We start from the raw sequence: 25,791 nt of genomic DNA on the forward strand, positions 1-25,791 counted from the left end.
GAACGGAAGTAATAGGATGGAAGTAAGTGGCTGATGATGGAGGCGACAACACAAATGCTGACTGATTCAACATTTGAGGGCTCTGGAATGGACGGAGAGTTTGATCGGCCGAACCATTTGAGGATGCAGTAAACGGTAGTCGTTGTTGTTGTGGGGAGACAGAATAGAGGAGTTTGATAATGATGATGTGTTATTGTTTTGATCTGATGTTGTTGTTGGCATATTGACATTGTTACTATACAACTGGTTGTTGTTATTGATGTTGCTACTAGCCTGTTGTTGCTGCTGTTGTGGGGATGCTGAATTTACCAAATTCAAAATACTACCGACAAGGTTCAAAGCTTGTTGGTTGATGTTGTTGTTGAAATTGGTGTTGTTATTGATCATGGATTGTCCTTGTAATAAATTGTTAAGTAATTGTTGATTTCCTGTACCAGGGAGTGATGATTGTGCTGCCATCAGATAATTCATCTGGTGCAATAAGGGATTATTACTGTTATTTCCGCTTTGATTCATCAGCGTTTGCAGGCTGTTCCATAGGCTATTGTTTGTATTGCCATTAGTGTTCGTATGTGCAGTATTGTTTGTTGTGTTGTTTGTTGGTGATGATGATGAAAGCAAAGACAGGTTTTGTTGTTGATTGGTGGGCAGCATTCTTTTTAGTTCAGTTTGTGCTGTTGTTGTGCTCTTTTCAACCGGGAGCTCACGAGCAAAAACAGAGGAGCAAAATTGAATTCACTATCGAGCTCGAGAGAGTGCCAGCAAAAGGTTTCGTTCGGAGAGAGTGCAAAGTGAATGGCCTACTTCGGTCGGCGATTTTGGTGGCGATGATTTTTTTGTTTGGATGGAAATTATCAACCAAAACATTCTCGGTTCTCCAAATCAAGATAATTATTGATTTTCATCATTATCATAATAAAGGTTGGATCGAATCAGTACTTGTCTGCATAATACTCTCTTCCAACATTCAACAAACTGAATATCTTCCCTGTTCTAACATTATTGAGATCATCAGTTTTAAAAAATGAAAAATCTCTGGCTTGTCTTGCTGATTGTTCTTGTCGAGGCTTCTCTTCTTGTTTACGGAGAGGAACAACAACAACTCTCCTTCCACCAAAAGCACCCTTGCTACGTGAGAAAGGAAAGTGCTATTCGTAATAACATCAAGACTGCACAACCTCACACCTATTTGAAACCAGAAGATCTTCCTGCTTCTTGGGATTGGAGAAATATTGCTGGAGTGAATTATTTGTCTGTCGGAAGAAATCAACATATTCCAATTTATTGTGGTAGCTGTTGGGGTAAGTTTTGGTAGTTGTTTTAGACATGAATATTGAATTGATGATGTTCAATGTTGTGAATGATATATCAATAATTGTTGCGATTGCTGAACTATTTCATGATGATGTGATGGCGGACTTATTGTGAAAAAATCTTTCTCGCTCGAATATATTACTTGTTGCTGTCCCACCACAGCTCACGGCTCTACAAGTGCTCTTGCTGATAGAATCAACATTGCCAGAAAGAATCAATTCCCTCGTGCCTTGTTGTCAGTACAGCACGTTATTGCTTGTGGTGATGCTGGGTAAGTGTATACTTGACGGTTCATTTGTTGAAATATAATCTTAATAATTTTAATAGATCTTGTGGTATGTAAACGACTAATTTTTGACAAGCGAACGTCACATCAACATGCTATCAATAATAATCAATCTTATTTGAACCCGGTAAATCATTAGAGGGTGGTGATGATATTCGTATGTAGTTTTACTTTTTCAAGGTTGATTTTTTCACATTGATGCTTGTTCTTCCTTCTCTGGTCATTGTCATGGACATATTGAACTTTTAAACAGCCGTTTATCAATATGCTCACGATCACGGCATTCCTGACGAGTCATGCAATAACTACAAGGCTGTTGATCAGGATTGTTCTGCATTCGCCGAATGTGGTACTTGCAATTCAACCGGATGTTTCGCAATCAGAAATTACAACAGATGGAGAGTGAGCGAATATGGTAGCATTGACGGAGAACATGAAATGATGAGTGAAATCTATGCTAGAGGTCCAATCTCATGCGGTATCGATGCTACTAGCGCCTTGGAAGCCTATAAGGGTGGTATCTTTGAAGAGTTCAAAGTATTCCCAATGATTAATCACATCATTTCTGTTGTAGGATGGGGTGAGGAAGGCGGAAAGAAATACTGGATTGTTAGAAACTCATGGGGAACAGGTATGCAATTCGTTATTCTTTATGTTATCATTTTTAATAATGTTTTAACCTTTCAAATTATCCAAACTGTAAATGTTTTCAAAATGCACAATGATGGTCACTACCTTTCAACGTTGACAGAATGGGGTGAAGGTATGCAAATCATTATGATTGTTGTTATTTGGATTTTACCTTTTTTCGTATTTTTATTTTTTGTAAATGTTTACCTAAATGGCGAAATTTCACTACCTTTCAATGCCGGTGTTGGAATCATGATTTACAATAACAAAAACTACAACAGGTGGGTTCTTCCGTATTGTAAGAGGAACATCCAGATTCTACAACTTGGCCATTGAAACTCAATGTGCCTTTGCTGTTCCAATTGTTTAAATAAAAGCAATGCATCACACTTATTTATTGACAAGAGAGAGTGAACAATCTTGTATTATTGTAATGATCTCTCCTTTCTGCTTATCAATGCCCATCATTGCATTATTATTGCTATAATCAAGAACGATGACCATTTTGTAACGTGTTGCGACTCTCCTCAAGTGTACGCATTATTTCGTCTTTAACATCTCCTCCTTTTACAAATCTCAAGATGGAGTATATCCATTATTTCGAGCCTTAAACAAATTGGTGATGAGAGATGGATAACCCATGGTGTCGTTTTGTACGAAAATGGAGCTCATACTTGTCATTGGTTCACGCGTGCCAAATTCTTGGTTTGTCCATTTCGCACATCCATGAAGGTATTAACTGCAAAAGACATCATCATCATGACCGAACAACATCAAAAAACATCACGACAATCTCAATACTATGACCTCACAACTCAAACCACCCTCTAATGAAGATCTTGTAGACACGGACACTCTCTCAGGAACACCCACCAACGCACAGCTACAACCACACTTGGCCATTCCCAAATCGGTCGCCAATGAAAGTTTGGCACTCACTGGAACAAGCAATGCATCATCTGATTCGATTGGATCCAGTGGTGGAAGATTTCAAAGCAAATGAAAGACAAGATATTTTCCTTTCTTGTTGCTGTCAATTCAAAGCAAGCGAGTGTCACTTCATGGCAAACGACTCTCTTGTCCATGTTTCGAAATGCCTTTGTATTGTATGTGAGTATGGTTCTGTCATCAATTCCATCCACTCTGAATGAAGAGGAGAATGCAACATTAGCTCAACCACCACTCTGGGGAATCATTCCTTCATGGATTCATCGAGTCATGTTCTATCCCATTACGTTGGGTGCGGAACATTATTCGTATATGACCATTATTGTCTTGTCATCAGTATTTCTAGCGTTGGAATTATTCACTCTCTTCATGTATGCTGTTTTCTATCTGTTACACAGTAGGGGAAACAAGTATTGTGACAAGATCAAAAGAATCCTTATTCAACCACTCTCTCTATTCATGCTCGTGTTTACCAATTGGATGGTGTGGATTCATTGTGTGCCCATGTCATCAAGTTCCTCCTCTTCATCCTCTCATACCATTTCGAATGAATACTTTCCCTCCATCACTATGAATTCTACTCTCAATACTGCATTCATTGTGATTGGATGTGTGGGTGTAATTCTTAACATGATCTTGGTGAGTTTGGGAGTTTTAGTGATGGAGGAGACAGTTCCTCCCACACGCACTTCTCTCTCACTCTTTGGAATGTTTTCCCCAATGTTGGAGTGTGTATTCATCTTTTGAATCAAACATGTGTGGTGTTAAATGTTCTATTACATGTGAATCAGGCGATTTCAGCAAGTGCTGTGAAGTGTTTCTTGAGTTTCTTGGTTGCCGTGTACTTTCTGTATGGTTTACCTTATTACAAGACTTTTATCAATTCGTTGGTGTTTGGATGTTTGTGTGGTAAAACGTTGGGATGCCTTGGACCGATCATGGCCTCTGCTTTGATGAGAAATATCATTCAGCAACAAGAGCAACAACAAGAATACATTTCTCAGTTGGGAGGAATCATCACAGGAGTCACAATCGCTCTGCAAGCTTTGGGATTTGTTTTGGGAACTTTGAGTTGTGAATTGTATTTGAGATTTGGAGTGTTAAATGCGGTCAAAAGATTTATGACTCATCATCTCACAGACAAACACTCTGCCATTCAAATTTACAACACCTTTCAAGAAAACAAATCCATGAGAAAGCTCATTCTCTTTTAAGACTTTCCATCAGTGATGCTTTTTCATCCAAGCAAGACAATGCTCTGGAATGGGCTTTACAATTTCTGAAATTATGTGGCACCTCCAAATCGATCACAAATGTGGATTTTCTTCTCATTAGTGCTATTATAACAAGTTTTTACTCAACACAAGAAGAATTGTACTCGTCTCATTCATTGGCTCTCTCCATGCTTTTCCACGCAAAAAGAATAATCCATCTCTTGTGCAATCCTATTTTATTGTATTGAGAAGTAAGGAAATTGAGGCAAATGTGGAAAAATTTTCAATGATCAATGTCGATTTGAAACAAACCCTTCAATCTCTACAAAAGAAGCAACAGGCCATGACTTATTTTCACAAAGAATTATTTAAGGAATTGATTTCAGAGAATTGTTCCAAGAAAAAATTGAAAATTTGAACCGATCTTCCACCATTCTTGTTCAAGAATGTGACACTCTGTACAAATCTCTCATGCTGAAATATCGAAACGATACTTCCTTATTGAGATCAACTTTGATTCCTATCAAACAACAAGATGAGACAGTACTCCCACTCTATGAGAATGCGACCACGTCTATCAGTGCCTTTGTGGATCATATTCTCAATCAGGGAGATGACATTGCTCATGTCATGAGCAATGAAGATTTTGTGACATTTAACAAAACGAGAGCCAATTATCCACTTCTTTTCTTGTAAGTAGTATTTGAAATAATTATTGGGGATGTATGAAATACCTATTTCTTAAACTATCAAATGTTAATGATATACTTAATTCTAATCTTTTGCTTGGACACAACAGTTACCTTAATAGAAGAGAAATGACAACAGCATTTGATTTCTTTTGTACTTCTTATATAGCAAGTTCTAAGAGTGACATTAATCGTATTGGGGAAATCTTATTTGGAGTGTGTGGCTCACTATTAGGTCTCTATTTTATATTTTGTTTATTTTTCATTGTCATAATGCGCAATCACTTGTTACAATTTAACCAACTTGTAAAATTCACCACTCTTCCCAAAGATGAAACAGGAAAATTCTATCACCAATTGGAAAAAGAAATGACTGATCCTTTCAGAGAAAATTCTTCTCGTGTTACACCTTCCATTGTTTTCACACTTCTCACCATCATGACCATGTTATTCGTCTTTGCATCAAGCATTTGCCTTCTCATGGAATTCTATTCCAATGACATCAAAACATCATCCACCATGAATACTGTTAATTTGCTCAATACAGTCATGAGAACTTCCATGAGAGTCACTTTTCGATTATTGGAAATGGTTCGAAAAAGTAATCTCATGCTCCTCCCATGGAATGTGGTTCGAGACGACAATGCCGAGGAACTTATAAATTGCATATTGTGTTGGAAAGAAATTGTAGTAGGAGGAAATGAAACGAATTACAAATCACCGGTGAAAGGTCTGAGTTCAGAAATTGATTCGCTGTTGGTGGGAAATTCTTTGACCATTTGTCAAAAATTGTTGAACACTACTACCACCAATACCACGACTACTCTGAATGATTCAGTCAACAACAACAACATTTCACTCAATGACACTCTCACTCTTACTCACATCAAGTATGATTGTTTGGGAATGGACAAATTAGTGACCTCATTCATTGATACCTCCACAGAATATAATCATTACTTTTACAATGGATTTTATGATCAACAGACAGCTCTTCGTTTCTTCGTTTATATTTTAATGACATTTACTTTTTGGCTGTTTCACTCTCTGAGAAACTTTTTAAATTTATTTCTACCTATGTGAAAAGCGAACAACATCCACAACTGATCATGAGTATGTGCATTTTTGTGTCTTTTTGATCGTTGGTACTGTGTGTATGATTTGGAGTTATTCCTCTCTTTCTGCGTATTGGAATGAAGAACATCATCTGAGGAGAATGTTAAATTACCTTCATTGGGAAATTATTGACCAAAACGATCAGTTGAAACAGTTTGTGTTGAATCACAAAATTCCAAATCTATTTATTGAGCCATCCAGAAAATTCACCACAACGATTACAGAAAATTATTTCAGAAATGTCAGCTGCCAAAAATGCATTTTCTGAACTTTTGAAATTACTTGTTCGAGAAAGAATCGAAAGACATTCTCTGCAATCGTTTCTTTATCAATGAGTTTTTATAATCGAAAGACAAAGATTGCTTGTTTTGTGAAAGATATCACCAATGAAAAGAAACAAACCACTCTGATTGCAGATGAGAAGAAAAAGTGAAGAATTATTGTTAAATATTCTTCCATTACCTGTGGCAATTCGTCTCAAACAAGGAGAAACCTCCATTTGTGAAAAATTTAATGATGTGACAGTATTCTTTTCTGACATGTAAGCTTTATATATATGGAAGGTGAAACCTAATTAGAAACATTTTATTTGGTCATTGAATTATTTAACAACTTTAAATTACCATTGAAATATTCATTCATCCACAGGGTTGGATTTACTGTCATGAGTAGTATCATGTCACCCAATGAATTGATTGTTCTTCTCAATGACATTGTTCACAATTTTGATCATCTCACTGAAAAGTATTATATTGACAAGATTAAAACCATTGGAGATGCTTATTTTTGTGTTGCTGGTGCTCATGCTTCAAGAGCCAGTGATCACACTGAAAGAATGGTCAAGTTTGCCATTGACATTTTTGGTTTTCTTCATAATTTTAATAAGGACAAAGGTAAAAGATTAATCTAAGAATTGGCATTCACACAGGAGAGTGTGTTGGAGGAGTGATCGGTCACAAGAAATTTGCCTACGATTTGGTAAGTGTGATCTTTCATGTTGTTGTTGACTCATTCAAATGTTATTCTTCACATGAACTAGTGGGGAGATACCATCAACACAGCTTCAAGAATGGAAAGTACTGGTGTTCCAGGAAGAATTCAACTTTCGAGGACATCCTATGAAAGAGTATGGGAAAGTTATCAATTTGTAGAAAGAGAAGCAGTTTATGTTAAAGGTAAAGGAGAAATGAAGTGTTATTTACTTCATCAAAAGCATCACTTGCCTGCTTTGTGTGAAGAAAATGATGGAGTTGATTGTCGAAATGATTCATTAAAAGTTGATAATGGTGAGTTGGAAGTGAACGAATTAAGAAAAGACGAAGAAATTGTTCATTAAAACAATTCTCGCACCATTTTGGATGCTTAATTCTTTTTTTGAGTTGATTCAACCAACCATGATCGTAACCAATGTAATCCCATTCATCACAATAATCCTTCTTGTAGTCTTTGACCATTTGATTGAATGGTGTTTGGAACATCATAGTTTGGCGATTGTTGGCACTAAATCGAGGCCATGTCACAGCAGTTGAATTACCGTTTGGATTTCCATATTTCACAAAATTGGTAAAGTAATTAACCATGGAAATGGAGAGAATATCTTCTTCCGGACTGAAGTGCATGTCAGGCAATGTGTGAACACCTAGCGAATGGAAAACAAATGGCAATTCAGCTCCATGGCAAACATGTCCCACACAATAAGTGTACCTTATTTGTTTCATTAAGGTAATCATTTGTTGTTTTCAAAATAGATTTCAATATTTTAAATAATGAACAATCTATGATTCGTTTCAACTTACTTTGGTCCCCAAGCATCAAAAGTCAACACATGATTAAAAATATAATTATAAACTGGTAATTCAGGATTTTGAGTGGTAATTTGTGAGAGAACATTTCTTAATGAACACAGGAATATATAATCAGTTCCCATAATACTCAATTCTGGGCGTTTATCACCATCGAGAAGAGGACGATACCAATTCAACACTCTTGCTCCATCTTCAATACCAAAAACAGCATATAACAATGCCATATATTCCAATGTAGTCATCTTTTTTTACTTCCCATATAAATGAAAATGAGAGCTTCTTCTGCCACATTTCCAAAAATCATTGGAACTTTGTGATAATATCCTTTTTGTACAGCTGTTATGTAGTACCATGATTTGTGTTCAAGAATAAATTCAGGAGTGACATTGAGATTCACATGTGACATTCACAAATAACACATGGTTCAAATTATATATGGTAAATTTTTCAAAAACAAACTTTACAATTATTCCTAAATAATATTAAATTCACTTACCCTCAAAGGTTTGATAAGGAATCAACTTGTCAAAACTTGCTACAGTAGGAGCCCAAGGTAAAAATGTCTCCAAAGGAATTGACAAGTTCTTATAAGTGTCCAAAAATATTGAGCTTCCAAAATCGAATCAATCGACAATTTTTGAAAACATTCAAAATCACTCACATCACAATTCGCTTGTTTGGCAAAAGGAGTTGCCAAATTAATCGTCACATCGTCCATCAATCTCATGGGCAACACTAATGGATTACTTTCTACAATCACTTGATGGAAAAGTCCCTTACTTGCTGGACTAATTAAATGAGCAGTCGTTGATGTAGCTCCAGCAGATTGACCGCCAATGGTCACTCTTTTTGGATCTCCACCAAAAGCAGCAATATTGTTTTGCACCCATTTTAGAACTGTTAATTGATCCATAAATCCATAATTTCCAGACATTTGAGCTTTTGAATTAGCGAGCCAACCTAATGCTCCTAATCGATAACCAGCAATGATCATGATGATGGAAGTCTTGTTGGCAATGAAGGTACCATCGTAGAGAATGGAGTTTGGAGCTGCATGATCAATTTGAGAAGATGATGAAATTTCAATAAGAATTTCACCTGAATATAATGTTTGATAGGATCGATTACTTACTTCCTTGCTGCGTTGAGTGTTACGTATGCAGTTCGATTTTCCAAATTTAGAAATTAACAAATTTATCCAATTCAAGAAAAACAAAATCTTAATTTCCAAAAACAAACCATTCACCAACCACTCACCTCAAAATGACCACCAGGGGAAAACACATACACAGGTAACAATTCATTCTTTTTCATGGCTCCTAATCGTGGCGTATATAAATCCAAAAACAAACAATCTTCACTCTGTGTCTTGGGACATGTGTGAGGTGGTAATTCACATCGTTGTGGACATCCAGGTGTTTCGATCGTTGCATTGTAAATTCCTGAAAAAGCATCCAATGGTTGTGTGGGTTTCCATCGGAGAGAGTTCACTGGAGCTTTTGCATAACGAATGCCTGTGAATGCTCTTGCTGTGGCTTTGTATTCTGGAAATTGTGAAATAAATCCTTGATAGGTTCCTATGGGCGCTTTGACAATGACCTCATCATCAATGGCAGCGCATGTAATGACGTTGGTGGAATGAATGATGATGAAGAAGAGGAGGAACATGAGGATCGGTAGAACTCGATTGACAAGTGACTTGGTTTGTGACATTTTTTAAAAATGATGATTTTAATCTGAAATGTTGATGAATTTGATTCCAAAAACTAAAGAGCTCATGAAAAACACAGAAATTCAAAGTGTTTCGGTGCTGACGTGGACGTATGAACGACGGAGTGTTTAATGTCCATTATAATCTTTGTTTCTGAAAAGTTCCGAATAAGAATGTAGCTCTAATTGATTAAAGGTATTGAAACATATCATAATCGTGTTACTTTCTCGAGGGTGGTTTCTTGTTGTTGGCAGTTTTAGCAGCTTGTTTTCTCTTCTTTGGATCTTTCCAGTCTTTTCATAACTCTCCCAAATCTCATTAGGTTGTGTGATTGAGACTCCCATCGTTAGGTTTGACAAAGATGATGTACTGATATCGTTTTGAAGGTTATGACGTTCTTCTAATGAGTTTTTCATGAGTGCTTTGAGCTCGTCTCCTGACTTGGCAGAGTCATCATCTTCAGGTATTGGAACAGGTAGTGTAAACCCTCTTTCCCATAAGATGTTGAAATTTGCAAATAAAATTCCAAGCAAATCTCTCGATAACTCAATCTTGTTGGAATCATCGTCATCTTGAATATTGGCAACAATTCGATATACGTAAAAGCTTATGGGTTCTTTATGTTATTAACAAGTAACAGATAAATTGCTCTTAGAATGAACAGTCCCTAAAAAATACTTACTCTCAATATGATGCTTCACTCCAAGAGATTTTTCAGAAATATGAAATTCAAAGGTATCCTTAAAATCAATGGACACAATCCTCGAGTTTGTTTTTGGATCAGGATCAGGTAAATAGACAGGACTACTTTCAATAAAGGCGGTTTCATCTTTTTCGTCCTCTTTGGGCCAAGAAAACCTTACAATGTAATAAATACTCTTGAAAAATGTAATTTCACTGGGTTTCTTGGCGTTTGGAGCTTTCTTTTACTCGCGGACGGTATTCTTTTGATGGGCGTTTTCTTTCCATTCTTATCGTTGGCAGAGGCATTTTCATCTTCAATTAATTTGATTTCTTCATCAAAATTAACTCCACTCAATGATGCTAATGTCACAACAAGTTTTGTTTCTACCGAATATTGTCATGACATGTTAATTAGATAAAAATCAAATGACTCCCACTTACTCTTTTCGTTTGAGAAACCGTGAAATAAGTCAATATATCTTTTCCTGGTCTCCTCTGTAAAATTTTCGTTATCTAGTGTTTCAATCTTTGGTAAAGATGAGAACACCGCTCCTCTATAATGCTCGAGCATGCAAAAGCAGTTTCCTTGCAAATTTAGAGTTTTCAAATTCGGAACTTTGGTCAGCGATTGAATTGATTTTTCCAAACTTGTTAAATCGTTAAAACTAACATCCAGAGAAGCCAAGTATGGACATTCCTCAATAAACTCTAAATTATTTAATCTATTGTAGCCCAGACCGAGATGAACAATGTTTGGAAACGTTTTTAAGGGAACAACTTTTGAAATGGAGTTCGAATATGCATTGAGGCCATACAATTGCTGCGGAAGGAATTTGATTGAGTCAATCTTATTGAATGACAGACTTAGTATTTCTAGAAACTTGCAATAATTTACAAACTCGGAATCGATCTCAGTAATTTTACAGGAAGACAAATTAATATCTCGAAAATATTTCGAGCATATTGAGCTCAACGAAAAATCTCTTGATACTGTGGTTGCTACGTTAAATAGTAATTCGCTTCATTGAGCAGAAAATCATATTTGTTTAAACAGACACACATCACTTCATAAATAATATCATTTGTCAACATGACTACTTACTCAATTGGTTTTGGCTCTCGCAGTGCTTTGCTTGCTTCCAGTTGTTTTTTGATATTGTACTCAATAGAGCCAAACATGTCAGCTTTAATGGTATATGCTGCGTTTGAACTCCAATTTCCTTCATCTTTCAGATTTAAATATTAAAAATTAAAATTAATTTTTCAATATATTAAAATCAATTCCTTCCTTCAGTAAAAATATGATCCGAAACGTACTATCTAATTTCTCCAATCTTGGAATAATCTCTTCGTCTTGTAAATTCAATTTTTTATACACTTCCTTTGCATGCTGAAAGAATTGATTCCTGAAGGACACTCTATTTTTTTTCTTCGGAATAATCGATGAGAACAGAGGACCTCAATTTCGATAGAAAGGTCTTCAAAGTGGAATAGCTCTCTCCCGATCTTTCATTCTGAATGGTCAGTGATGCTTTTTGATCATCATCAGCATGATGATTCTTCTCTTCAGAAATGACTTGCTCCCCTTCTGTCTTTTTCTCTTCCCGATGCCCGTGCTCGGTTTCATTATTTCTCGAGTTTGGCCTCGAAGTTAATGTTGAGGTGGCAGCAACATTAGGATTGGAGGTTGATACTTTTGAATGAGTGCTCTTACTCGTGGTGGTCGAGGTTTTTGATAAGGAACTCGCGGATCGTTGTTCGGTCATTTAAGAAATTTTTTTTGGGGGTCTGGGATCGATCCCGCCACTGCGATTTACAATTTAGATCATGGTGATTGCTTAAAGTTGAAAGCAAGTTCCTCTTTTCCTTTATCAATGTTGTTGTATACGCGTGATCATTGCCTTGTGTTCCTTCCGACTCATCATCACATCGAATCAAAGCTCTCTCTGGTGCGCCGATTGCAAGAAAAAAAAAAAACAACAGCGCTCGTCTCTTCCCGCCTTTTATAAACAGAGATTCATCATTTGAGCTTCTGCTGCAATTCATAAACCCGAGCCTTGCTGAGAAACTCTATCATCAATTATCATTTATCAATATACAAAATGCAATCAAATCCATCCATGGCATCCAACGTCGAAGAAGTGTTATTACAGGGTCTTTCCGATCATTATAAACATGTCGTGGAAAGTTACCTCAAATTTACCCATCATAAAACCGAGCTGCACTTGAGAGAGGTGTCCAAGGTCATTCAGGAAGTAAAGGACAGTCGATTACTCGATAATCAATACAGTTTGTTGGAAGTGAAGAACATTATTGATGCTTTGGAGACTGTTCTCAAGTCAACAATCAAGTCCGAGACTCAATACTCCAATCATACCTCTCTGGAATTATTGAGACAAGTTTTTAAGGAAGCCGATGAGGCTGGTTTCAAATTGAAGGTGGATATTTCAAGTATTGAGAATGAGTAAGTACTTGCTGAGTATGCTCTTTTTTCCAACTCCAATCTATTCCTTGATTGCTGTTGTATGTAATCAACATTTGCATGAACCTCGGATTCACAGAGAAACTTTACAAGAAATTGCCAAAATGGAAAATAACATGTTTCCAAAGAGTGTGGGAGGAAACAAACTTCCATCGCTCAAAACAAATTCAGAAGATATTCTCAAATTGAAAAAAGAAAATGATTCCATGAGAGAGCAATTGACAACTCTTCAAAAGTCATACAAGGAAATGATGCAAGAGAAGACAGAAATTACAAATCAATACAACGCTGTCAGTGACGAGCTCAAAAAGTTGAAAAACAAGTTACAAGGCGCTCATGATCCAAATGACGAGAAGGAGCTTGAAGAGTTAAGAAATAAGGTTGCCCACTTAAATTCTATTATCAAATCTCAAAATGAAGAACTTGAAAAAACACAACTGAAAGCCACTCAAAATGAACAAAAAGTATTACAATTAGAACATGAAAAGGAGGCCATCAAAAAGGATCTTGTCACTGCCCAAAATGAGCTCACCCTCAAAGTCAATCAAACTTCCCAATTCCAAAACATGATGACCATTGTAAAGAATAAGAATGAAGAGCTCAAGGAACTTAGAGACAAACTCAAGTTGTTGGATCCAAATTTCCAAATGAAAGAATAGAAGTGAATTAAATTTCAAATATATAGCTCAGCTCAAAAATTGTGACTAATAAATTAATCATTGCGTACTTTTAGCGAAGAAGGCACTTTCAATTCACAATCACTAGTTTGTAGAAGGCTGTGGTTGACCAATGTCGTTCATCACTATTAGGTCATCAAAAGGTTCTCTAATCTCAGATCCGTGGTGTGCAAATTCAAGACCTCTAAGACGTCTGTATCCAATTGGAAGAAGTTTCACATCACGCTTCTCCAACAAATGGTTCTCTGTAACAAAAATATTTGGAATGAATGCATTCCTTCATTTGCAATGCCATATACTTACTTAAATAAAGTTGCGGATGAAATCCCAAGGTAATACTTGCCAACTTTTCTGCCTTCAGCAAGAGTGAGGAGTATGTCCTCATGACTTTTATAGATCCAAAACCAATCTCATCATTGACTCCTTCTCCAGAGTACAGTTGTGAGGTATAAAAAGTGTTAGGATCCATTGTGAAATTGACCAAGTCAATTCGTGTTTCAAGCATGACTTCAGGGCTTAATCGAAATACAATGTCATAATAGGAGGTTGTTGTCAAGTTGTTTTTGGCAACCATTTTAGAATCATGTTGTTCCATATACGAAAAAGCCTCTCTAATTTGCGACCTGGAATAAAACCAATGACTGCAAGAATCGTGTGAGGCGTATTTCTTGCATTCCTCTAAAAACACAGAAAAATTCGGATATTGATGTTCCAGTCGTTTCATGATTTCCTCTTGGTCATATTTTTCAAGGTTGGCCTTGACGAGGTGTTTTAGGAAAGGTTGAATTTGTTCAAAATAATCTTTTTCTCCATGATGCCTATAGAACATGTTAATAAATAAATCTGGAAATTCGTTGTGTGCAAGAAACCAATTTCTCATGAAATTAAATGCTTCAGTGGCACACATGGGTTGTGGTGTTGAACATCAATCAAAGACATTTTCCGAAAGAAATTATGGAACAATTCCGATTGTTTCTCAATATTGAGAGTAAATTGTACGGTGATTGCAAACATACCTCCACCAAACCATCGTATATCTCCAGTCCATAGCACAGCAATTCTATTTTTCTCTTCTTCAAGATTGAATTATTTTCATCGTCATCATTATCACAAGGAATTGAAGACGGGAAATTATTGAGTAAATCAACATTTCGTGTCATGGTTGACCGATAATTGGCAATCATCAAGAATGAAGTGACAAAAGCTATGACACACAGAAATATTACAGAAAATTTTCTGTCATTGTTTGATGGTTGGCATCTGTCTCGATTCGAGAAGGAATCCGATGTGACACCTACCTTGCATACATGGACTTGTCGTTCATTTTAGAAATTTTTTTTATTTTTTCAAAAAATCAACAAATGGTAAATATGCAACTCTGAATGTCAAATGTTGTTGAGTGACACGATGATCATCACAAACTTTGTGTTTTTTGATAACAATTAATTTGGCAAGTCCAAAAAACTGTCGGAACAAGATATTAATATTTACAGAAATATGTTTGAAAAGATTGATTCAGATAAAAGTGGAACGATCGATCGGCTTGAATTATTCACTGTCATGAAAGAACTCACTGATGGAAAGATCACAGAAAATGATGTCGATCAAATGATGAAAGGTACGTATTTTGGACTGAATTTATTTCGAAATCATCATTCCGAGCTCATAATGTCACCACCATTCGTTACTGATCTTTTTCAACAGATGCCGATATGGATGGAGATGGTAGAATTGACTTTGAGGAGGTAGGTATTAAATGCAATTATTATATGAGACATTGGCAAGCATTTCTTTTTGTGTAATCAAATGATCTAGTTTGTCAAACAGATGGAAAAGTTTTAGAGCATCTTTTCCTGGTGGAACCTATCTCTCTTGTATTGTATTAATAATAATTGCATATGACACATTATTCAGAAACGTTGTGTGTCATTTGTTGACAACAAATAAACCAACACCCATTGGAGTGTTCATCAAACACTTTGACATCATGAGAAATGGAGCGAATATCCAAATTGTTTGGGTCGGATGATAAATATTGATAGACACAACCCCAAAAAACGTTGACATTTCAACAAAAACAAAAAATGTCACAAGAACAAAAGAGAAGAGAGCTACAACAGAAAGAGCAACGAGCCTCAAGTGAAGAAATTCAAACACTGAAAACTCTTTTTGATAAATTCGATTCCAATCACGATGGAAGATTGGATAAGAATGAATTGAAAGATTTGATGAAAAGTATGGATGAAATTATGAGTAATGAAGACATTGAGGAAATGATCAAACAAGCCGATTGGGATGAAGATGGACTCATCAATTTTGAAGAATTTAAATATCAAATGTTGGATTAGATTTGTATGATTTCTAAAATCCGATGATATGCAGCTATCATCAGCAATAGGATTACAAAAATTATCTCGTTAAAATAAATTATCATCAGCCGATCACTCTGAATGATTATTATCGGTATATTGATATTTAAACATTGAAACTCCATGTATTGGCATGATTAAATTAATACAACCATACAAAAGTTGATCAGAGGCATTTCTCTACTGCGGTATCTCTCATCATTCCGAATAATGTGTTATCGTTATGAAGAACCAACAACACCCATCACCAAAGTCCTGATGATGCAACGCGATGTTGATGTGGAACAACCCTTCCCTCCATTTTCTTCTTACAAATTCGAGTAACGAACAGGAGTGGCGGGAATCCTTGATTAAGAGTTCCCAACAAAAAACAAATATCTCGAGTCAAGCTCAAGGGCATCTGAAATATAATTATTTTCTCTCTCTCGGAAGAAGAAGGAACCACAACGCAAACGAGATAATGATGATAAATCCCAACGATGCATCAAGCTTTGCAGGAAGAACACCAAAATTTGTGGTTGAGGTGTTGTACAACTTCTTTCCGTCCGATAAGCAACATTTAACCCTTACTCAATATGAAAAGGTGAAGGTCATTGAGACTCATGAAAGTAATTGGTGGATCGGAGAGAGAGCAAATGGAGAAGTAGGATTGTTTCCAGCAAATTATGTGAGGAGAGTGGTAAGTTGAGATGAAACCACCAAATGCAGTCGCTCATTATCTTCATTTTGATGATGAAATTTCTGAAACAACAAATAATTACTTTGTTGTTGCTGAATTTGGCGTCTTCTTTTTTTTTCTATCAAAACAATACCTGCAGCAAGATATTGCGGAAGAAAGTCCAAGACCTAAGGAAAAAACGTTCCAAAAACCTGTCTCTTATGATCCGAATAAGAGTAAAAAATCAAAGGAAGAACAATTACAAAAAAGAAAACAAATTGCCAGTCAATTAGGTTTGGGTGGCTTGGATCTTGACGACTTACTTTCCGAAGACGACGATGACGACGATATCTTAATGTCATCAGAAGATGAGCAAGAAAACCCCAACACCACGCTCACAAAACAATCCTCTACTGCTTCGTTAAAAACACAACCTCCTCTTCCTTCTCAACAACAACAGGTCACTACAGGCAATATGCAAAATGCGACTGGAAAATTTGTCACCGAAGAGGCCTATGAAAAGAAAAAGAAAGAATTGCAAGAGGCTCTCCAAAAACAATTAGAAGACCAAAAAAACAAAAACCAGACAAGCAGAAGAAATTCAAAAACTTAAGGAAGAACTTTCAAAAGCCAAAGCCGAAGTGGAGGAAGCGAGAAAAGTGACCACTCCAAGAACAACACCACGAGGCGCAAATGCTGTCGGAAGTCAATCCATAGACCTAGAAAAGAAACAAAAAGAGCTCGAGCGAGACTTTGAAAAAAAGAAAAAAGAACTGGAAAAAGAATATGAAAAGAAACAAAGAGAATCAGAACAAGAGCTTGAAAAAAAGAAAAAAGAGATGGAGAAGGAGCTCGAGAAACAAGCAGAAAAAAAGGCAAAGGAATCGGAAAAACAAAACTCAGCTAACTCTGAAATGCAAAAAACAATCGAAAAACTGAAACAAAAGAATTCGCAACTCGAAGAAAAGGTTGTCACTTTGGACAAGAGCATTGCCGATATGAAGCAAAAGCACTCGAAAGAGTTGAAAGAGGCTGCAGACAAGCTAAAGGAACAAAAGGAGGGCTCCTTGAAACATGCTCAATTGAAGATAGTGAGAATGAAAAAACAAATTCAAGCAGTTAAACTGGAAAATGATTACCTCAAGGTTGAGGCTCAAGAAATGCAAAAGAATTTCTTGCCTCACTCCACAAAATATCCTCAACAGCGCTCAAGAAGCTCATGGATGGTTATAAGGATCTTGAAGAAAAATACAAGAAGGAACTCAAAGAAAGGCGATTGCTGTACAATCAACTTCAAGACCTGAAAGGTAATATTAGAGTCAACTTGAGAGTGAGGCCATTACTTCCTGAAGATGGGCAAACTGAAAATTGCATTGAATGTATTGACGACAAGGAGGTGAAAATCTATGACAAGGAGGCTAAAAAGTCATACAAATTCGAGTTTGATAGTGTATTCGGAACAGATTCCACACAAGCTCAAGTATTTGAAGATGTCAAACCTTTGGCAACTTCTATTTTGGATGGATATAATGTTTGTATATTTGCCTATGGACAAACCGGTTCTGGTAAGGTATGTTCTCGAATAATGAATTGCATAGTTAGCGATCTAAATGCAAAAACTTCTGAATAACTACTCCAATTATGAAATCATTTTTGAACTGTTTACATATACTAGACTTTTACCATGGAAGGCCCTCCCAACAATCGAGGAGTCAATTACAACACTCTAGATGAGGTATTCTTTATGATTAAAGAGAGAAAAGGGGAATATAATTATGAAGTTGAAGTAGCGGTTATGGAAATTTATAACGAAAACCTTCATGATCTGCTCACAAAGGATAAGACCAAGCTTGAAATTATGCTCAGCAACAAGGTGACTATTCCAGGCCTGACTAGGATAAAAGTTAACTCCTCAGATGACGTAAGGAAAGTGCTCTCTCAAGGTTATGAAAACAGAGCGACTGGTAATAACAACATCAATGCTCATAGTTCCAGATCTCATTGCATCGTCAGCGTTTTTGTTGAAGGAGTGAATCTCTATACTCAGCAAAAACTGTCTGGAAAGCTCCACTTGATTGATTTGGCTGGAAGTGAAAGACTAAAGAGAACTGATGTTAAAGGTGACCGGTTGAAGGAGGCTCAAAACATCAACAAGAGTTTGAGCGCTTTGGGAGACGTTATTTCATCTCTTTCATCAAAGAAGAGCCACATTCCATACAGAAATTCTAAGCTTACTTCCCTGCTTCAAGATTCACTAGGCGGAAATTCCAAGATGCTCATGTTCGTGAATGTTAGCCCAACGGTTGAAAGCTGCCCAGAAACGCTGTGCTCCCTTGGGTTTGCTCAACGAGCACGAACAGTTGAATTAGGAAAAGCCCAAAAGAATATTGTTTCTCAAGGCACGACAACAACTGCTTCTTCCAGTAATAGCAATAACTAGGTAACTTGAAAGAGGCCTCAATATTTATTTTTTCAATTTTGGTCAAATTAACTTATTTTGCTCGCTCATAATAATCGATGTACACTCCTTGTCAATGCAATCGTGAATTAAGTCCATCCACTCTGAAACCTCTTGCATTTCTCGAAACCGTATTGTCACGCTATATTGCTTTTGTTCGAAACTCCCTCTTATAACAGTTAGTAAGTAAGGGTTCGACTCATAATTTTTAACACACACAAGAGGTAACCGTTGTATATTAATTTCGTCCAGATAAAAGACTACTTTTTTAACACTGTCATATATGAGTTGAATTCATTTGAATTAAGATCGAATTATTCAAAATTATAAATCTACTTACCACAACCATCGATACTTTCGAGTGTATTTTATAATGAGCATATCATTGAAGAGAAATAATCGACATGGAGTCACAGCTCCACTCTCTCTCATCTTCTCCGCAAGACAACTCTTTATCAGATACCTCTTGGCAGTCACCAACCCAATCATCTCTAAAGATTCTGCAATTTCTGTCATTTGAGATAAATCAATTTTTGGATGAGTCGAGGAGCGAATGTATTCTTGAATTTTGGAAAACTTCTCAATCACCATCGAAAGAATCTCCATATCTAAGGAGGAGCTTTTCTCTGCCGCTTGCTTTAAATTCTGCAAAATTTGGACTGCCCTTTCAATATACTCTAAGGGAAATTTAAAAAAGGCATCCACTCGCCACAGAGAACCCTTGAGTGAGTACAAGTGCTTCTCACTTCGTCTCACATATTCTTGAAATTCTTCGTTACTCTTCAATTCCTTCTTTAGGATTTGTAACAAGGAAGGAAGATGCTCAGCGTAATTTTTAAAAATTCTCAATTTGTGAACATGATTGGACAGAACACTCAAAAACTGTTCATACAAACTATTGGAAGGGTTGTTTGAGGATGAATGACATGTTGTTGGAGTCTCATTCATTTGTTGTAAATTGAGAGATTTGTTTTCTTGTTGTTGGTGAGGATGATTCAAAAAGTTGTCAAATTCTTGATAAATTTGAGCATTCAATTTCATAATGACTAACAAATGATCCAAGGCCAACAAATTGGGAAAACACGAAATCTCTCTCTTCCTGAAACATTCATGAATGAGTGGAAGAAAATATCGATTCAAACATTTCAATACCAATGCAAATTCCTTCTCCAAACTCACAAACTCTCTAACATGTTCCAACAATTGATCCTCTCCCAAGTGATTCGATGCTAACGCCTGCTTCATCTTGGTCACCAATCGAATGGGTTTGGGAGGTGGAAGAGGTGTATGGAGAGATTGTTGTGTACCAATTGTGGATGACAGGGAGGAAGTAGTGCCAGGTGAGGGAGCTGTGGAGGTACTACTACTTGTCATGGGTAATAATGAGTGATTGTTTGACTTGTTGGCAGAAGTAGTAGTGGTGGTGCTGGTGGTGGTGCTGTTGTTGATCGTGGCTTTGGAAGAACCTGTTTGATCACCACTTCGAGATGAAACTTTAAAATCATGTTTAAAACAAGAGCGACCTGAAGTCGTTGAGAAAGGAGTTGAATTTCCAATACTAGCTTCCGAGATGTTTTTGAGAGTTTCCAAGTCATTGTGTAAAATTTGAGAGAGTTGTTGTTCCTTTTGCTTCCAAATTTGTTGTTCTAACATTAAGAGCCTATTTCTTTCTTTTTCCAATTTGAGTAATTTGGTCAATTCCTCAATCACATGTATGGAGTCACTTCCAACATTGTGACTTTCCAAAGCACTACTCGTTGGCGTTGAAACCACCGCGGTGGTACAGGAAGAGCAGCTGCCTTCCATCGCCTGGAAAGAGATGGTCATATTGGTGGTGTTCGAGGAAGAAGTTTCTTCTCGGCCACCAATAGGAGATGAAGAATGACAATATTGAGTGGAGAGGTTTTGATTGTTATATCGGCTGGTTTGGTTATTCACATTGCTTGTCGAAGGAGGAGAAGTGGTCCCTGAACATGAATGGCTCGATGAATGTACGCATGAGTTGGACCATTCATTAATTCCTTTCGGGGGGAGATGGTTGTTGGGACAATGAATTCATGATGGTCCTCTGAGATTTCACTTCGAAAACCTAACACAAGGAGGTTGTTAGGGAGATGTGAATAAATATTCTTTTGTTTTGTTGGAATTTTAAAGTCGGTTGAGTGTTGAATTTTAAATATTTTTGTAAACATTTTCAAATTGTTTCGATTACCTTTTGAGAGTCCATTCTCAGCTGAGAATGGGAAAAATTATGCCACTTTCATTCAAACTTCGTACCTTATTGATGAATTACCCAATGAAGGAGAATTAAAACGACCATGTGACTATATTCATAACATTCCTTATGGAGTGACCTCAATGGTACTATGGATCTTAAAAGGTGATGAAATATAGAGTTGCCAAAGAAAAATGTCGTTCGTATTGTTTTTCACCATTCTAAATTTCTTGTTCAATATGGCACTTTAAAACTTTTGGAGTTATCAGTGTATGACCTTATCAGATATAGATCATGGGACATAAATAATTATTGTTGTTATATTGAAATTGAGTGTATTTCGTACGTAATAAAAAACTTAAAGTCAAATGAGACAATAGTACGGCAGCATTCTTCAGACCTTTACAAAAGTATTGTTCCGTGAACGAATCTGTGAGAAAATTCTGTAAATGATTAAGGTTTTTCAGCAAGCAATTGTTCAATCCAAACATTCATTTGATCTGGCTCAACATCTCTTCCAAATCTTGCCACCACTTGACCTTTTCTATTCACTAAAAACTTGGTAAACATTTGAATGACAGAAACATCCTCTCCTTCAAATTGTTCGGGATGTCTTGCAATTTTCTTTTCCAATTCCTCAGCTTTTTCTTTCAAGAAAGCAAACACTTCATGTTCATTAATAGTGTTCAAATGAATTGGTGACATGACCTTGAACGTATCATGAATCACTTGCTTAATATCCTCTTGAGCCTCTTTGGGTTGACGCAAAATGGAATCGACATTGTATTGTGGAGGAGTATGCTCGTGAGTGACCTCCTTCTCCGTCGAAGGGAATGCCAAAATATTCAAATCTTTTTTTCCATATTTTTCATACAACAGACGTAATTCCATCAATTGTTTAAATTCCATCGGATGAGTAACCACACCCTTGCTCATTCTAATCAATTCATCTTCATTGATATTCACAATCAGACAGACCTTTTTTTTAAACAATGAAAAATCAACCAAATTTCCATCAATGTCTTTTGCTTTTAAATCATAAAACGATGAAGCAACAACGGCATTGAATTTTGAACAAGTTGATGAAAAACATCGTGTGTGCTTCAATCCCATCATCGATGATGAAACAAGTAACTTGCTTGGGGAGGTGGCAGAGCACTGCTGCTTTTGGATCCATGAAATACCTTTTTTCATCATCATCTTCTTGATATTAAAATCATCCACAGGATACGCATCATTAGAGATCAGATCATCGGAAGAGAATCAAGATACAGAAAAAAGAGATTGATCCATCTTCATACTTACCTTGAGTTGGTGTTTGAAGGTAGAGAGGATTGGACACTCGGCTTAATGTTAATATAATTTTTTGTTGTTGTTCAGGTGGTGTGATGGTTGGGAATGGCTTTTGTGTCCTTATTAGTACTCGTTTAAAAGGGGCACTACCCGATTGACTTTTTGGGTCGTGAAATACTTTTGGAAAATTCAACCGCTTCATAAAAGATTAAAAAATGTTCATTCTTTGACGTACTGTACAACAACATATTAACTTGATAGTTGTATATTGTTCACAATATTCGTTCACCAAAATTTGATCATTTTCACAACCTGAGTTTCAAGAATATTCAAGTGGAAATTAAACAAAAAAATGTTTTTTTGGCATCTCGTGATCGGAGCAGTCATTCTCTTTCTCTTTCTTTACACGTGCGCCAAATTCCGAGTCTTTGAGAATCTTCTCTCTCGACACTTTGTGTTTGATCCCAAAGAATTGGATCAAATTGTGAAGAGAGCTGTCGACAAGTATCCCAATGATTATTCCGTTTCGTTGGGTCCTATTAAACATGGAAAAGAAGAAACATCTATTTGTGAAATTAAAGATTTGGCACGAAATTGGATACGAGACACTCCCGATATGGATGGAAAATTTATTGTTACACCAGAAAATCCAGATACCATCTTTGAGAGAAGATGTCAGTATATTTTGGAACAATTATGTGAAAAATATCCAAATTATTGTTCGGATGTGAAAACGATGGATTTCTTTGATAGCAAAAAGATGAAACAACAATGGATGTTTAATATGTGTGGTGTATGTAATATTTATTTGTTCAATATTTATTTCAAATTCAGGATTATTGTGTTCATCCAACATCTAATTATTATGGATCAACCAACAATGTGGAACGACATTACAAATGATTAGGGAGCTCTTGGACATATTTGTGTGTTCCACTTTAGCTTTACTGAGTATATTATTGTAAGTTTAGTGCATTCTTCAATAATTTCATAAATAATAATTGATATTATTGTTGAAATGATACTACACTGTGGTTGACATGTGGCACTCATAGCTCTATGGAACTCCAGTAGGCACAAGTGGATATTCTGGCAGATACATGATGGATGTTTATGATTACATTATTCAGGTTGGTTGAATTTTTCTCTTTGAATTTCACCTTGACATGAACTCTTTCAAAACTAATTCCTGCAAACAATATTCATGAATAGGGACATCACGAAACATACACTCCTGGAAATGTCAGAGGACTTTACTACAAACCAGGAGACATGACTTTCTTACCAAGATTTGAAGCATGTTCCTATAAATCAGCTCCTCATACCTACATGATGGAGTATGGAAGAGGTTTTCCTGGAGTTGTTTTGGGAGCCTGTTACCCTTTGGTGTCTGCTCTTTTTACGACTTTGGATTTCTATTCATTCTATCATCAAATTAAGGTAGTTTCAAAACACATGATGAAAAATTGGTTTTCGAATCGAAAGTTTTGAGCAACACATGATGATGCCTTCTCGGACAGTGTCACACCAATCTATATATTTTGTAGCTGATCTTTTTGGATTTATTTACTGAATAAATTACATATTTCTTGATGGTGGAGGGTTGGACAGCAGATATTCAACGGCAGCATTTACATTTCCATTGGTGGCCAAAAGAGCCTCAATATTTGATTGCTCGTCAAAAAAGCCCATTTCTTGGAGTTGAGAAAGCTGTGCGGCAAATCGCTCTCGTGGAGGTTGTGTATTGGCAGTTGTTGTTGGCATTTGTCCACCCATCCATGGATTGCCAAATAAGAATGGATTTGGCATTTGAGGGAAAGCATTTCCTCCAGTTGTCGACGAAGTATTAGTACCACCTTGAGATTGATTCATCATTCCTTGCAATTGCATGACATGTTGAATAAATTGGGGATTGCTCAACATGGTTCTCAACATTGGATTGCTTTGGGTCATTTGCTGTAACATTGGATTTGAGTTGATGAGCTGATCTAACATTTGTGGATCGGAAAGCATTTCTGTCATCATTCTTTGCATGAAAGGATTGTTCATCATTTGTTGAACTTGTTGTGGGTTCATTCCGCCCATGTTTGGGAATCCCATTCCTCCCATGCCACCAAACATGTTTGCAAATGGGTTCGCATTTGTTGTATTGCCTGTGTTTCCAGTTGACGATGTGTTGGAAGAAGGTGGTGGTGTTGTTGTTGTTGCTGCTGTTCCTGTTGAATTATTTCCCCACATGTTGAATGGTTGTCCAGGTGGTACAGAAGTAGTGTTTGACGTTGTTGGTTGCTCTGGTGTAGTTGTTGTTCCTCTAAACATTTCAGTTGTGGCTTCGTGTAAAGGTTCTTGAATGTCGCTGTACATTCTTCTAAGAGCGTCAAAACCTCCTGGAAGATTTTCAATATTACTCATGGCTAAATCAGTGTTTCTCATCATTTCTCTCATGAGCTCTGGATTTCTTGCCATTTCCATTGCTCTTCTGATCATTTCAGGATCTTGAAGCATTCTACCAACTTCAGGATTATTTCTCATAATTTGTTGCATTTGAGGATTCGAATTCATCATTTCACGAATGAAATCTGGATTGTTGAGCATACTTTGCACGAAAGGATTATTCATCATTTGTTGCATCATGTTAGGATCTACATTTGGAAATCCACCTGCTCCGAACATGTTGTTGTTATTATCTCCACCAAAACCACCTAAATTTCCAAACAAACTGAATGGATTTTGTTGTTGATTGGGGGCGGTTTGTGAGGTGGTGTTATTAGTGGTTGTTGTGCTAGTGGTAGTAGAGGATGGTGGTACATTTGACGAAGTGGTGGTTGATGGTGGTGGAGTGGTTGTTGTTGATGTTGCCGATGGAGTGGTTGTTGAAGAAGTGGTAGTAGCAGCACCCGATGGTTTTCCTCTTACCAAATGAATGGTAAGCCCCTCTTCAACGCCATAACTCTTCAAAGTGGCTTGATCCTTGAGTACTTTTCCTCTATAGATTAAACGTTGATCGGAGGCCGGAATATTGGAATGACTCGCAACTACTTGTTTAAATTCTTCAACTGTATTGTCGAGATCCACGTTATCAATAGAGAATGTATCTCCGTTACTACATCTGATGGTTACTTTCATTTTCAATTTTCTAAATCAGAGAGAACGATGAAGGATTAAGAGATTTGACAACAAAATGGTTAAGATAATGATGATGAAATAAAACACAATCAATAGCAATTAATAATTATTTGACC

General features: G+C 36.6%; 16 protein-coding genes across 16 annotated transcripts; 9 read left to right on the forward strand and 7 right to left on the reverse strand.

Annotated features, from left to right (window-relative positions):
• Positions 1 to 66: 66 nt before the first annotated feature.
• Positions 67 to 654, reverse strand: FDP41_002915 (uncharacterized protein; the record flags this gene model as incomplete). Its single annotated transcript, XM_044706162.1, has 1 exon — positions 67 to 654. The coding sequence occupies one exon, from the start codon at positions 652 to 654 to the stop codon at positions 67 to 69; it is 588 nt and encodes a 195-aa protein (XP_044562736.1).
• A 370-nt stretch (positions 655 to 1,024) lies between these two features.
• Positions 1,025 to 2,600, forward strand: FDP41_002916 (uncharacterized protein; the record flags this gene model as incomplete). Its single annotated transcript, XM_044706163.1, has 6 exons — positions 1,025 to 1,301; positions 1,477 to 1,585; positions 1,642 to 1,649; positions 1,854 to 2,231; positions 2,352 to 2,363; positions 2,512 to 2,600. The coding sequence occupies 6 exons, from the start codon at positions 1,025 to 1,027 to the stop codon at positions 2,598 to 2,600; spliced, it is 873 nt and encodes a 290-aa protein (XP_044562737.1).
• A 629-nt stretch (positions 2,601 to 3,229) lies between these two features.
• On the forward strand, positions 3,230 to 4,392 carry FDP41_002917 (uncharacterized protein; the record flags this gene model as incomplete). Its single annotated transcript, XM_044706164.1, has 2 exons — positions 3,230 to 3,817; positions 3,970 to 4,392. The coding sequence occupies 2 exons, from the start codon at positions 3,230 to 3,232 to the stop codon at positions 4,390 to 4,392; spliced, it is 1,011 nt and encodes a 336-aa protein (XP_044562738.1).
• A 471-nt stretch (positions 4,393 to 4,863) lies between these two features.
• On the forward strand, positions 4,864 to 6,164 carry FDP41_002918 (uncharacterized protein; the record flags this gene model as incomplete). Its single annotated transcript, XM_044706165.1, has 2 exons — positions 4,864 to 5,084; positions 5,192 to 6,164. The coding sequence occupies 2 exons, from the start codon at positions 4,864 to 4,866 to the stop codon at positions 6,162 to 6,164; spliced, it is 1,194 nt and encodes a 397-aa protein (XP_044562739.1).
• Positions 6,165 to 6,613: 449 nt separating this feature from the next.
• Positions 6,614 to 7,107, forward strand: FDP41_002919 (uncharacterized protein; the record flags this gene model as incomplete). Its single annotated transcript, XM_044706166.1, has 2 exons — positions 6,614 to 6,738; positions 6,846 to 7,107. The coding sequence occupies 2 exons, from the start codon at positions 6,614 to 6,616 to the stop codon at positions 7,105 to 7,107; spliced, it is 387 nt and encodes a 128-aa protein (XP_044562740.1).
• A 259-nt stretch (positions 7,108 to 7,366) lies between these two features.
• Positions 7,367 to 9,715, reverse strand: FDP41_002920 (uncharacterized protein; the record flags this gene model as incomplete). The annotated part of the gene is made up of 5 exons (XM_044706168.1): positions 7,367 to 7,805; positions 7,994 to 8,192; positions 8,499 to 8,586; positions 8,664 to 9,141; positions 9,291 to 9,715. The coding sequence occupies 5 exons, from the start codon at positions 9,713 to 9,715 to the stop codon at positions 7,367 to 7,369; spliced, it is 1,629 nt and encodes a 542-aa protein (XP_044562741.1).
• A 126-nt stretch (positions 9,716 to 9,841) lies between these two features.
• On the reverse strand, positions 9,842 to 12,163 carry FDP41_002921 (uncharacterized protein; the record flags this gene model as incomplete). The annotated part of the gene is made up of 7 exons (XM_044706169.1): positions 9,842 to 10,329; positions 10,396 to 10,571; positions 10,652 to 10,781; positions 10,839 to 11,416; positions 11,500 to 11,623; positions 11,715 to 11,787; positions 11,849 to 12,163. 7 exons carry the CDS (start codon positions 12,161 to 12,163, stop codon positions 9,842 to 9,844), a joined length of 1,884 nt encoding a protein of 627 aa, XP_044562742.1.
• A 336-nt stretch (positions 12,164 to 12,499) lies between these two features.
• FDP41_002922 (uncharacterized protein) lies at positions 12,500 to 13,538 on the forward strand (the record flags this gene model as incomplete). The annotated part of the gene is made up of 2 exons (XM_044706170.1): positions 12,500 to 12,861; positions 12,959 to 13,538. The coding sequence occupies 2 exons, from the start codon at positions 12,500 to 12,502 to the stop codon at positions 13,536 to 13,538; spliced, it is 942 nt and encodes a 313-aa protein (XP_044562743.1).
• A 102-nt stretch (positions 13,539 to 13,640) lies between these two features.
• On the reverse strand, positions 13,641 to 14,463 carry FDP41_002923 (uncharacterized protein; the record flags this gene model as incomplete). Its single annotated transcript, XM_044706171.1, has 2 exons — positions 13,641 to 13,801; positions 13,860 to 14,463. The coding sequence occupies 2 exons, from the start codon at positions 14,461 to 14,463 to the stop codon at positions 13,641 to 13,643; spliced, it is 765 nt and encodes a 254-aa protein (XP_044562744.1).
• A 1,177-nt stretch (positions 14,464 to 15,640) lies between these two features.
• On the forward strand, positions 15,641 to 15,904 carry FDP41_002924 (uncharacterized protein; the record flags this gene model as incomplete). The annotated part of the gene is made up of 1 exon (XM_044706172.1): positions 15,641 to 15,904. The coding sequence occupies one exon, from the start codon at positions 15,641 to 15,643 to the stop codon at positions 15,902 to 15,904; it is 264 nt and encodes an 87-aa protein (XP_044562745.1).
• Positions 15,905 to 16,385: 481 nt separating this feature from the next.
• FDP41_002925 (uncharacterized protein) lies at positions 16,386 to 17,196 on the forward strand (the record flags this gene model as incomplete). Its single annotated transcript, XM_044706173.1, has 2 exons — positions 16,386 to 16,604; positions 16,744 to 17,196. 2 exons carry the CDS (start codon positions 16,386 to 16,388, stop codon positions 17,194 to 17,196), a joined length of 672 nt encoding a protein of 223 aa, XP_044562746.1.
• A 226-nt stretch (positions 17,197 to 17,422) lies between these two features.
• Positions 17,423 to 19,023, forward strand: FDP41_002926 (uncharacterized protein; the record flags this gene model as incomplete). The annotated part of the gene is made up of 3 exons (XM_044706174.1): positions 17,423 to 17,728; positions 17,797 to 18,153; positions 18,259 to 19,023. The coding sequence occupies 3 exons, from the start codon at positions 17,423 to 17,425 to the stop codon at positions 19,021 to 19,023; spliced, it is 1,428 nt and encodes a 475-aa protein (XP_044562747.1).
• Positions 19,024 to 19,377: 354 nt separating this feature from the next.
• FDP41_002927 (uncharacterized protein) lies at positions 19,378 to 20,847 on the reverse strand (the record flags this gene model as incomplete). Its single annotated transcript, XM_044706175.1, has 1 exon — positions 19,378 to 20,847. The coding sequence occupies one exon, from the start codon at positions 20,845 to 20,847 to the stop codon at positions 19,378 to 19,380; it is 1,470 nt and encodes a 489-aa protein (XP_044562748.1).
• Positions 20,848 to 21,709: 862 nt separating this feature from the next.
• On the reverse strand, positions 21,710 to 22,751 carry FDP41_002928 (uncharacterized protein; the record flags this gene model as incomplete). Its single annotated transcript, XM_044706176.1, has 3 exons — positions 21,710 to 22,193; positions 22,441 to 22,456; positions 22,562 to 22,751. The coding sequence occupies 3 exons, from the start codon at positions 22,749 to 22,751 to the stop codon at positions 21,710 to 21,712; spliced, it is 690 nt and encodes a 229-aa protein (XP_044562749.1).
• A 150-nt stretch (positions 22,752 to 22,901) lies between these two features.
• Positions 22,902 to 24,040, forward strand: FDP41_002929 (uncharacterized protein; the record flags this gene model as incomplete). Its single annotated transcript, XM_044706177.1, has 4 exons — positions 22,902 to 23,342; positions 23,457 to 23,510; positions 23,605 to 23,679; positions 23,762 to 24,040. The coding sequence occupies 4 exons, from the start codon at positions 22,902 to 22,904 to the stop codon at positions 24,038 to 24,040; spliced, it is 849 nt and encodes a 282-aa protein (XP_044562750.1).
• Positions 24,041 to 24,127: 87 nt separating this feature from the next.
• Positions 24,128 to 25,675, reverse strand: FDP41_002930 (uncharacterized protein; the record flags this gene model as incomplete). The annotated part of the gene is made up of 1 exon (XM_044706179.1): positions 24,128 to 25,675. One exon carries the CDS (start codon positions 25,673 to 25,675, stop codon positions 24,128 to 24,130), a length of 1,548 nt encoding a protein of 515 aa, XP_044562751.1.
• Between the last annotated feature and the right edge of the window lie 116 nt (positions 25,676 to 25,791).

This window comes from Naegleria fowleri, assembly GCF_008403515.1.
Source record: "Naegleria fowleri strain ATCC 30894 chromosome Unknown tig31, whole genome shotgun sequence".
Lineage (NCBI taxonomy): Eukaryota > Heterolobosea > Eutetramitea > Acrasida > Naegleriidae > Naegleria > Naegleria fowleri.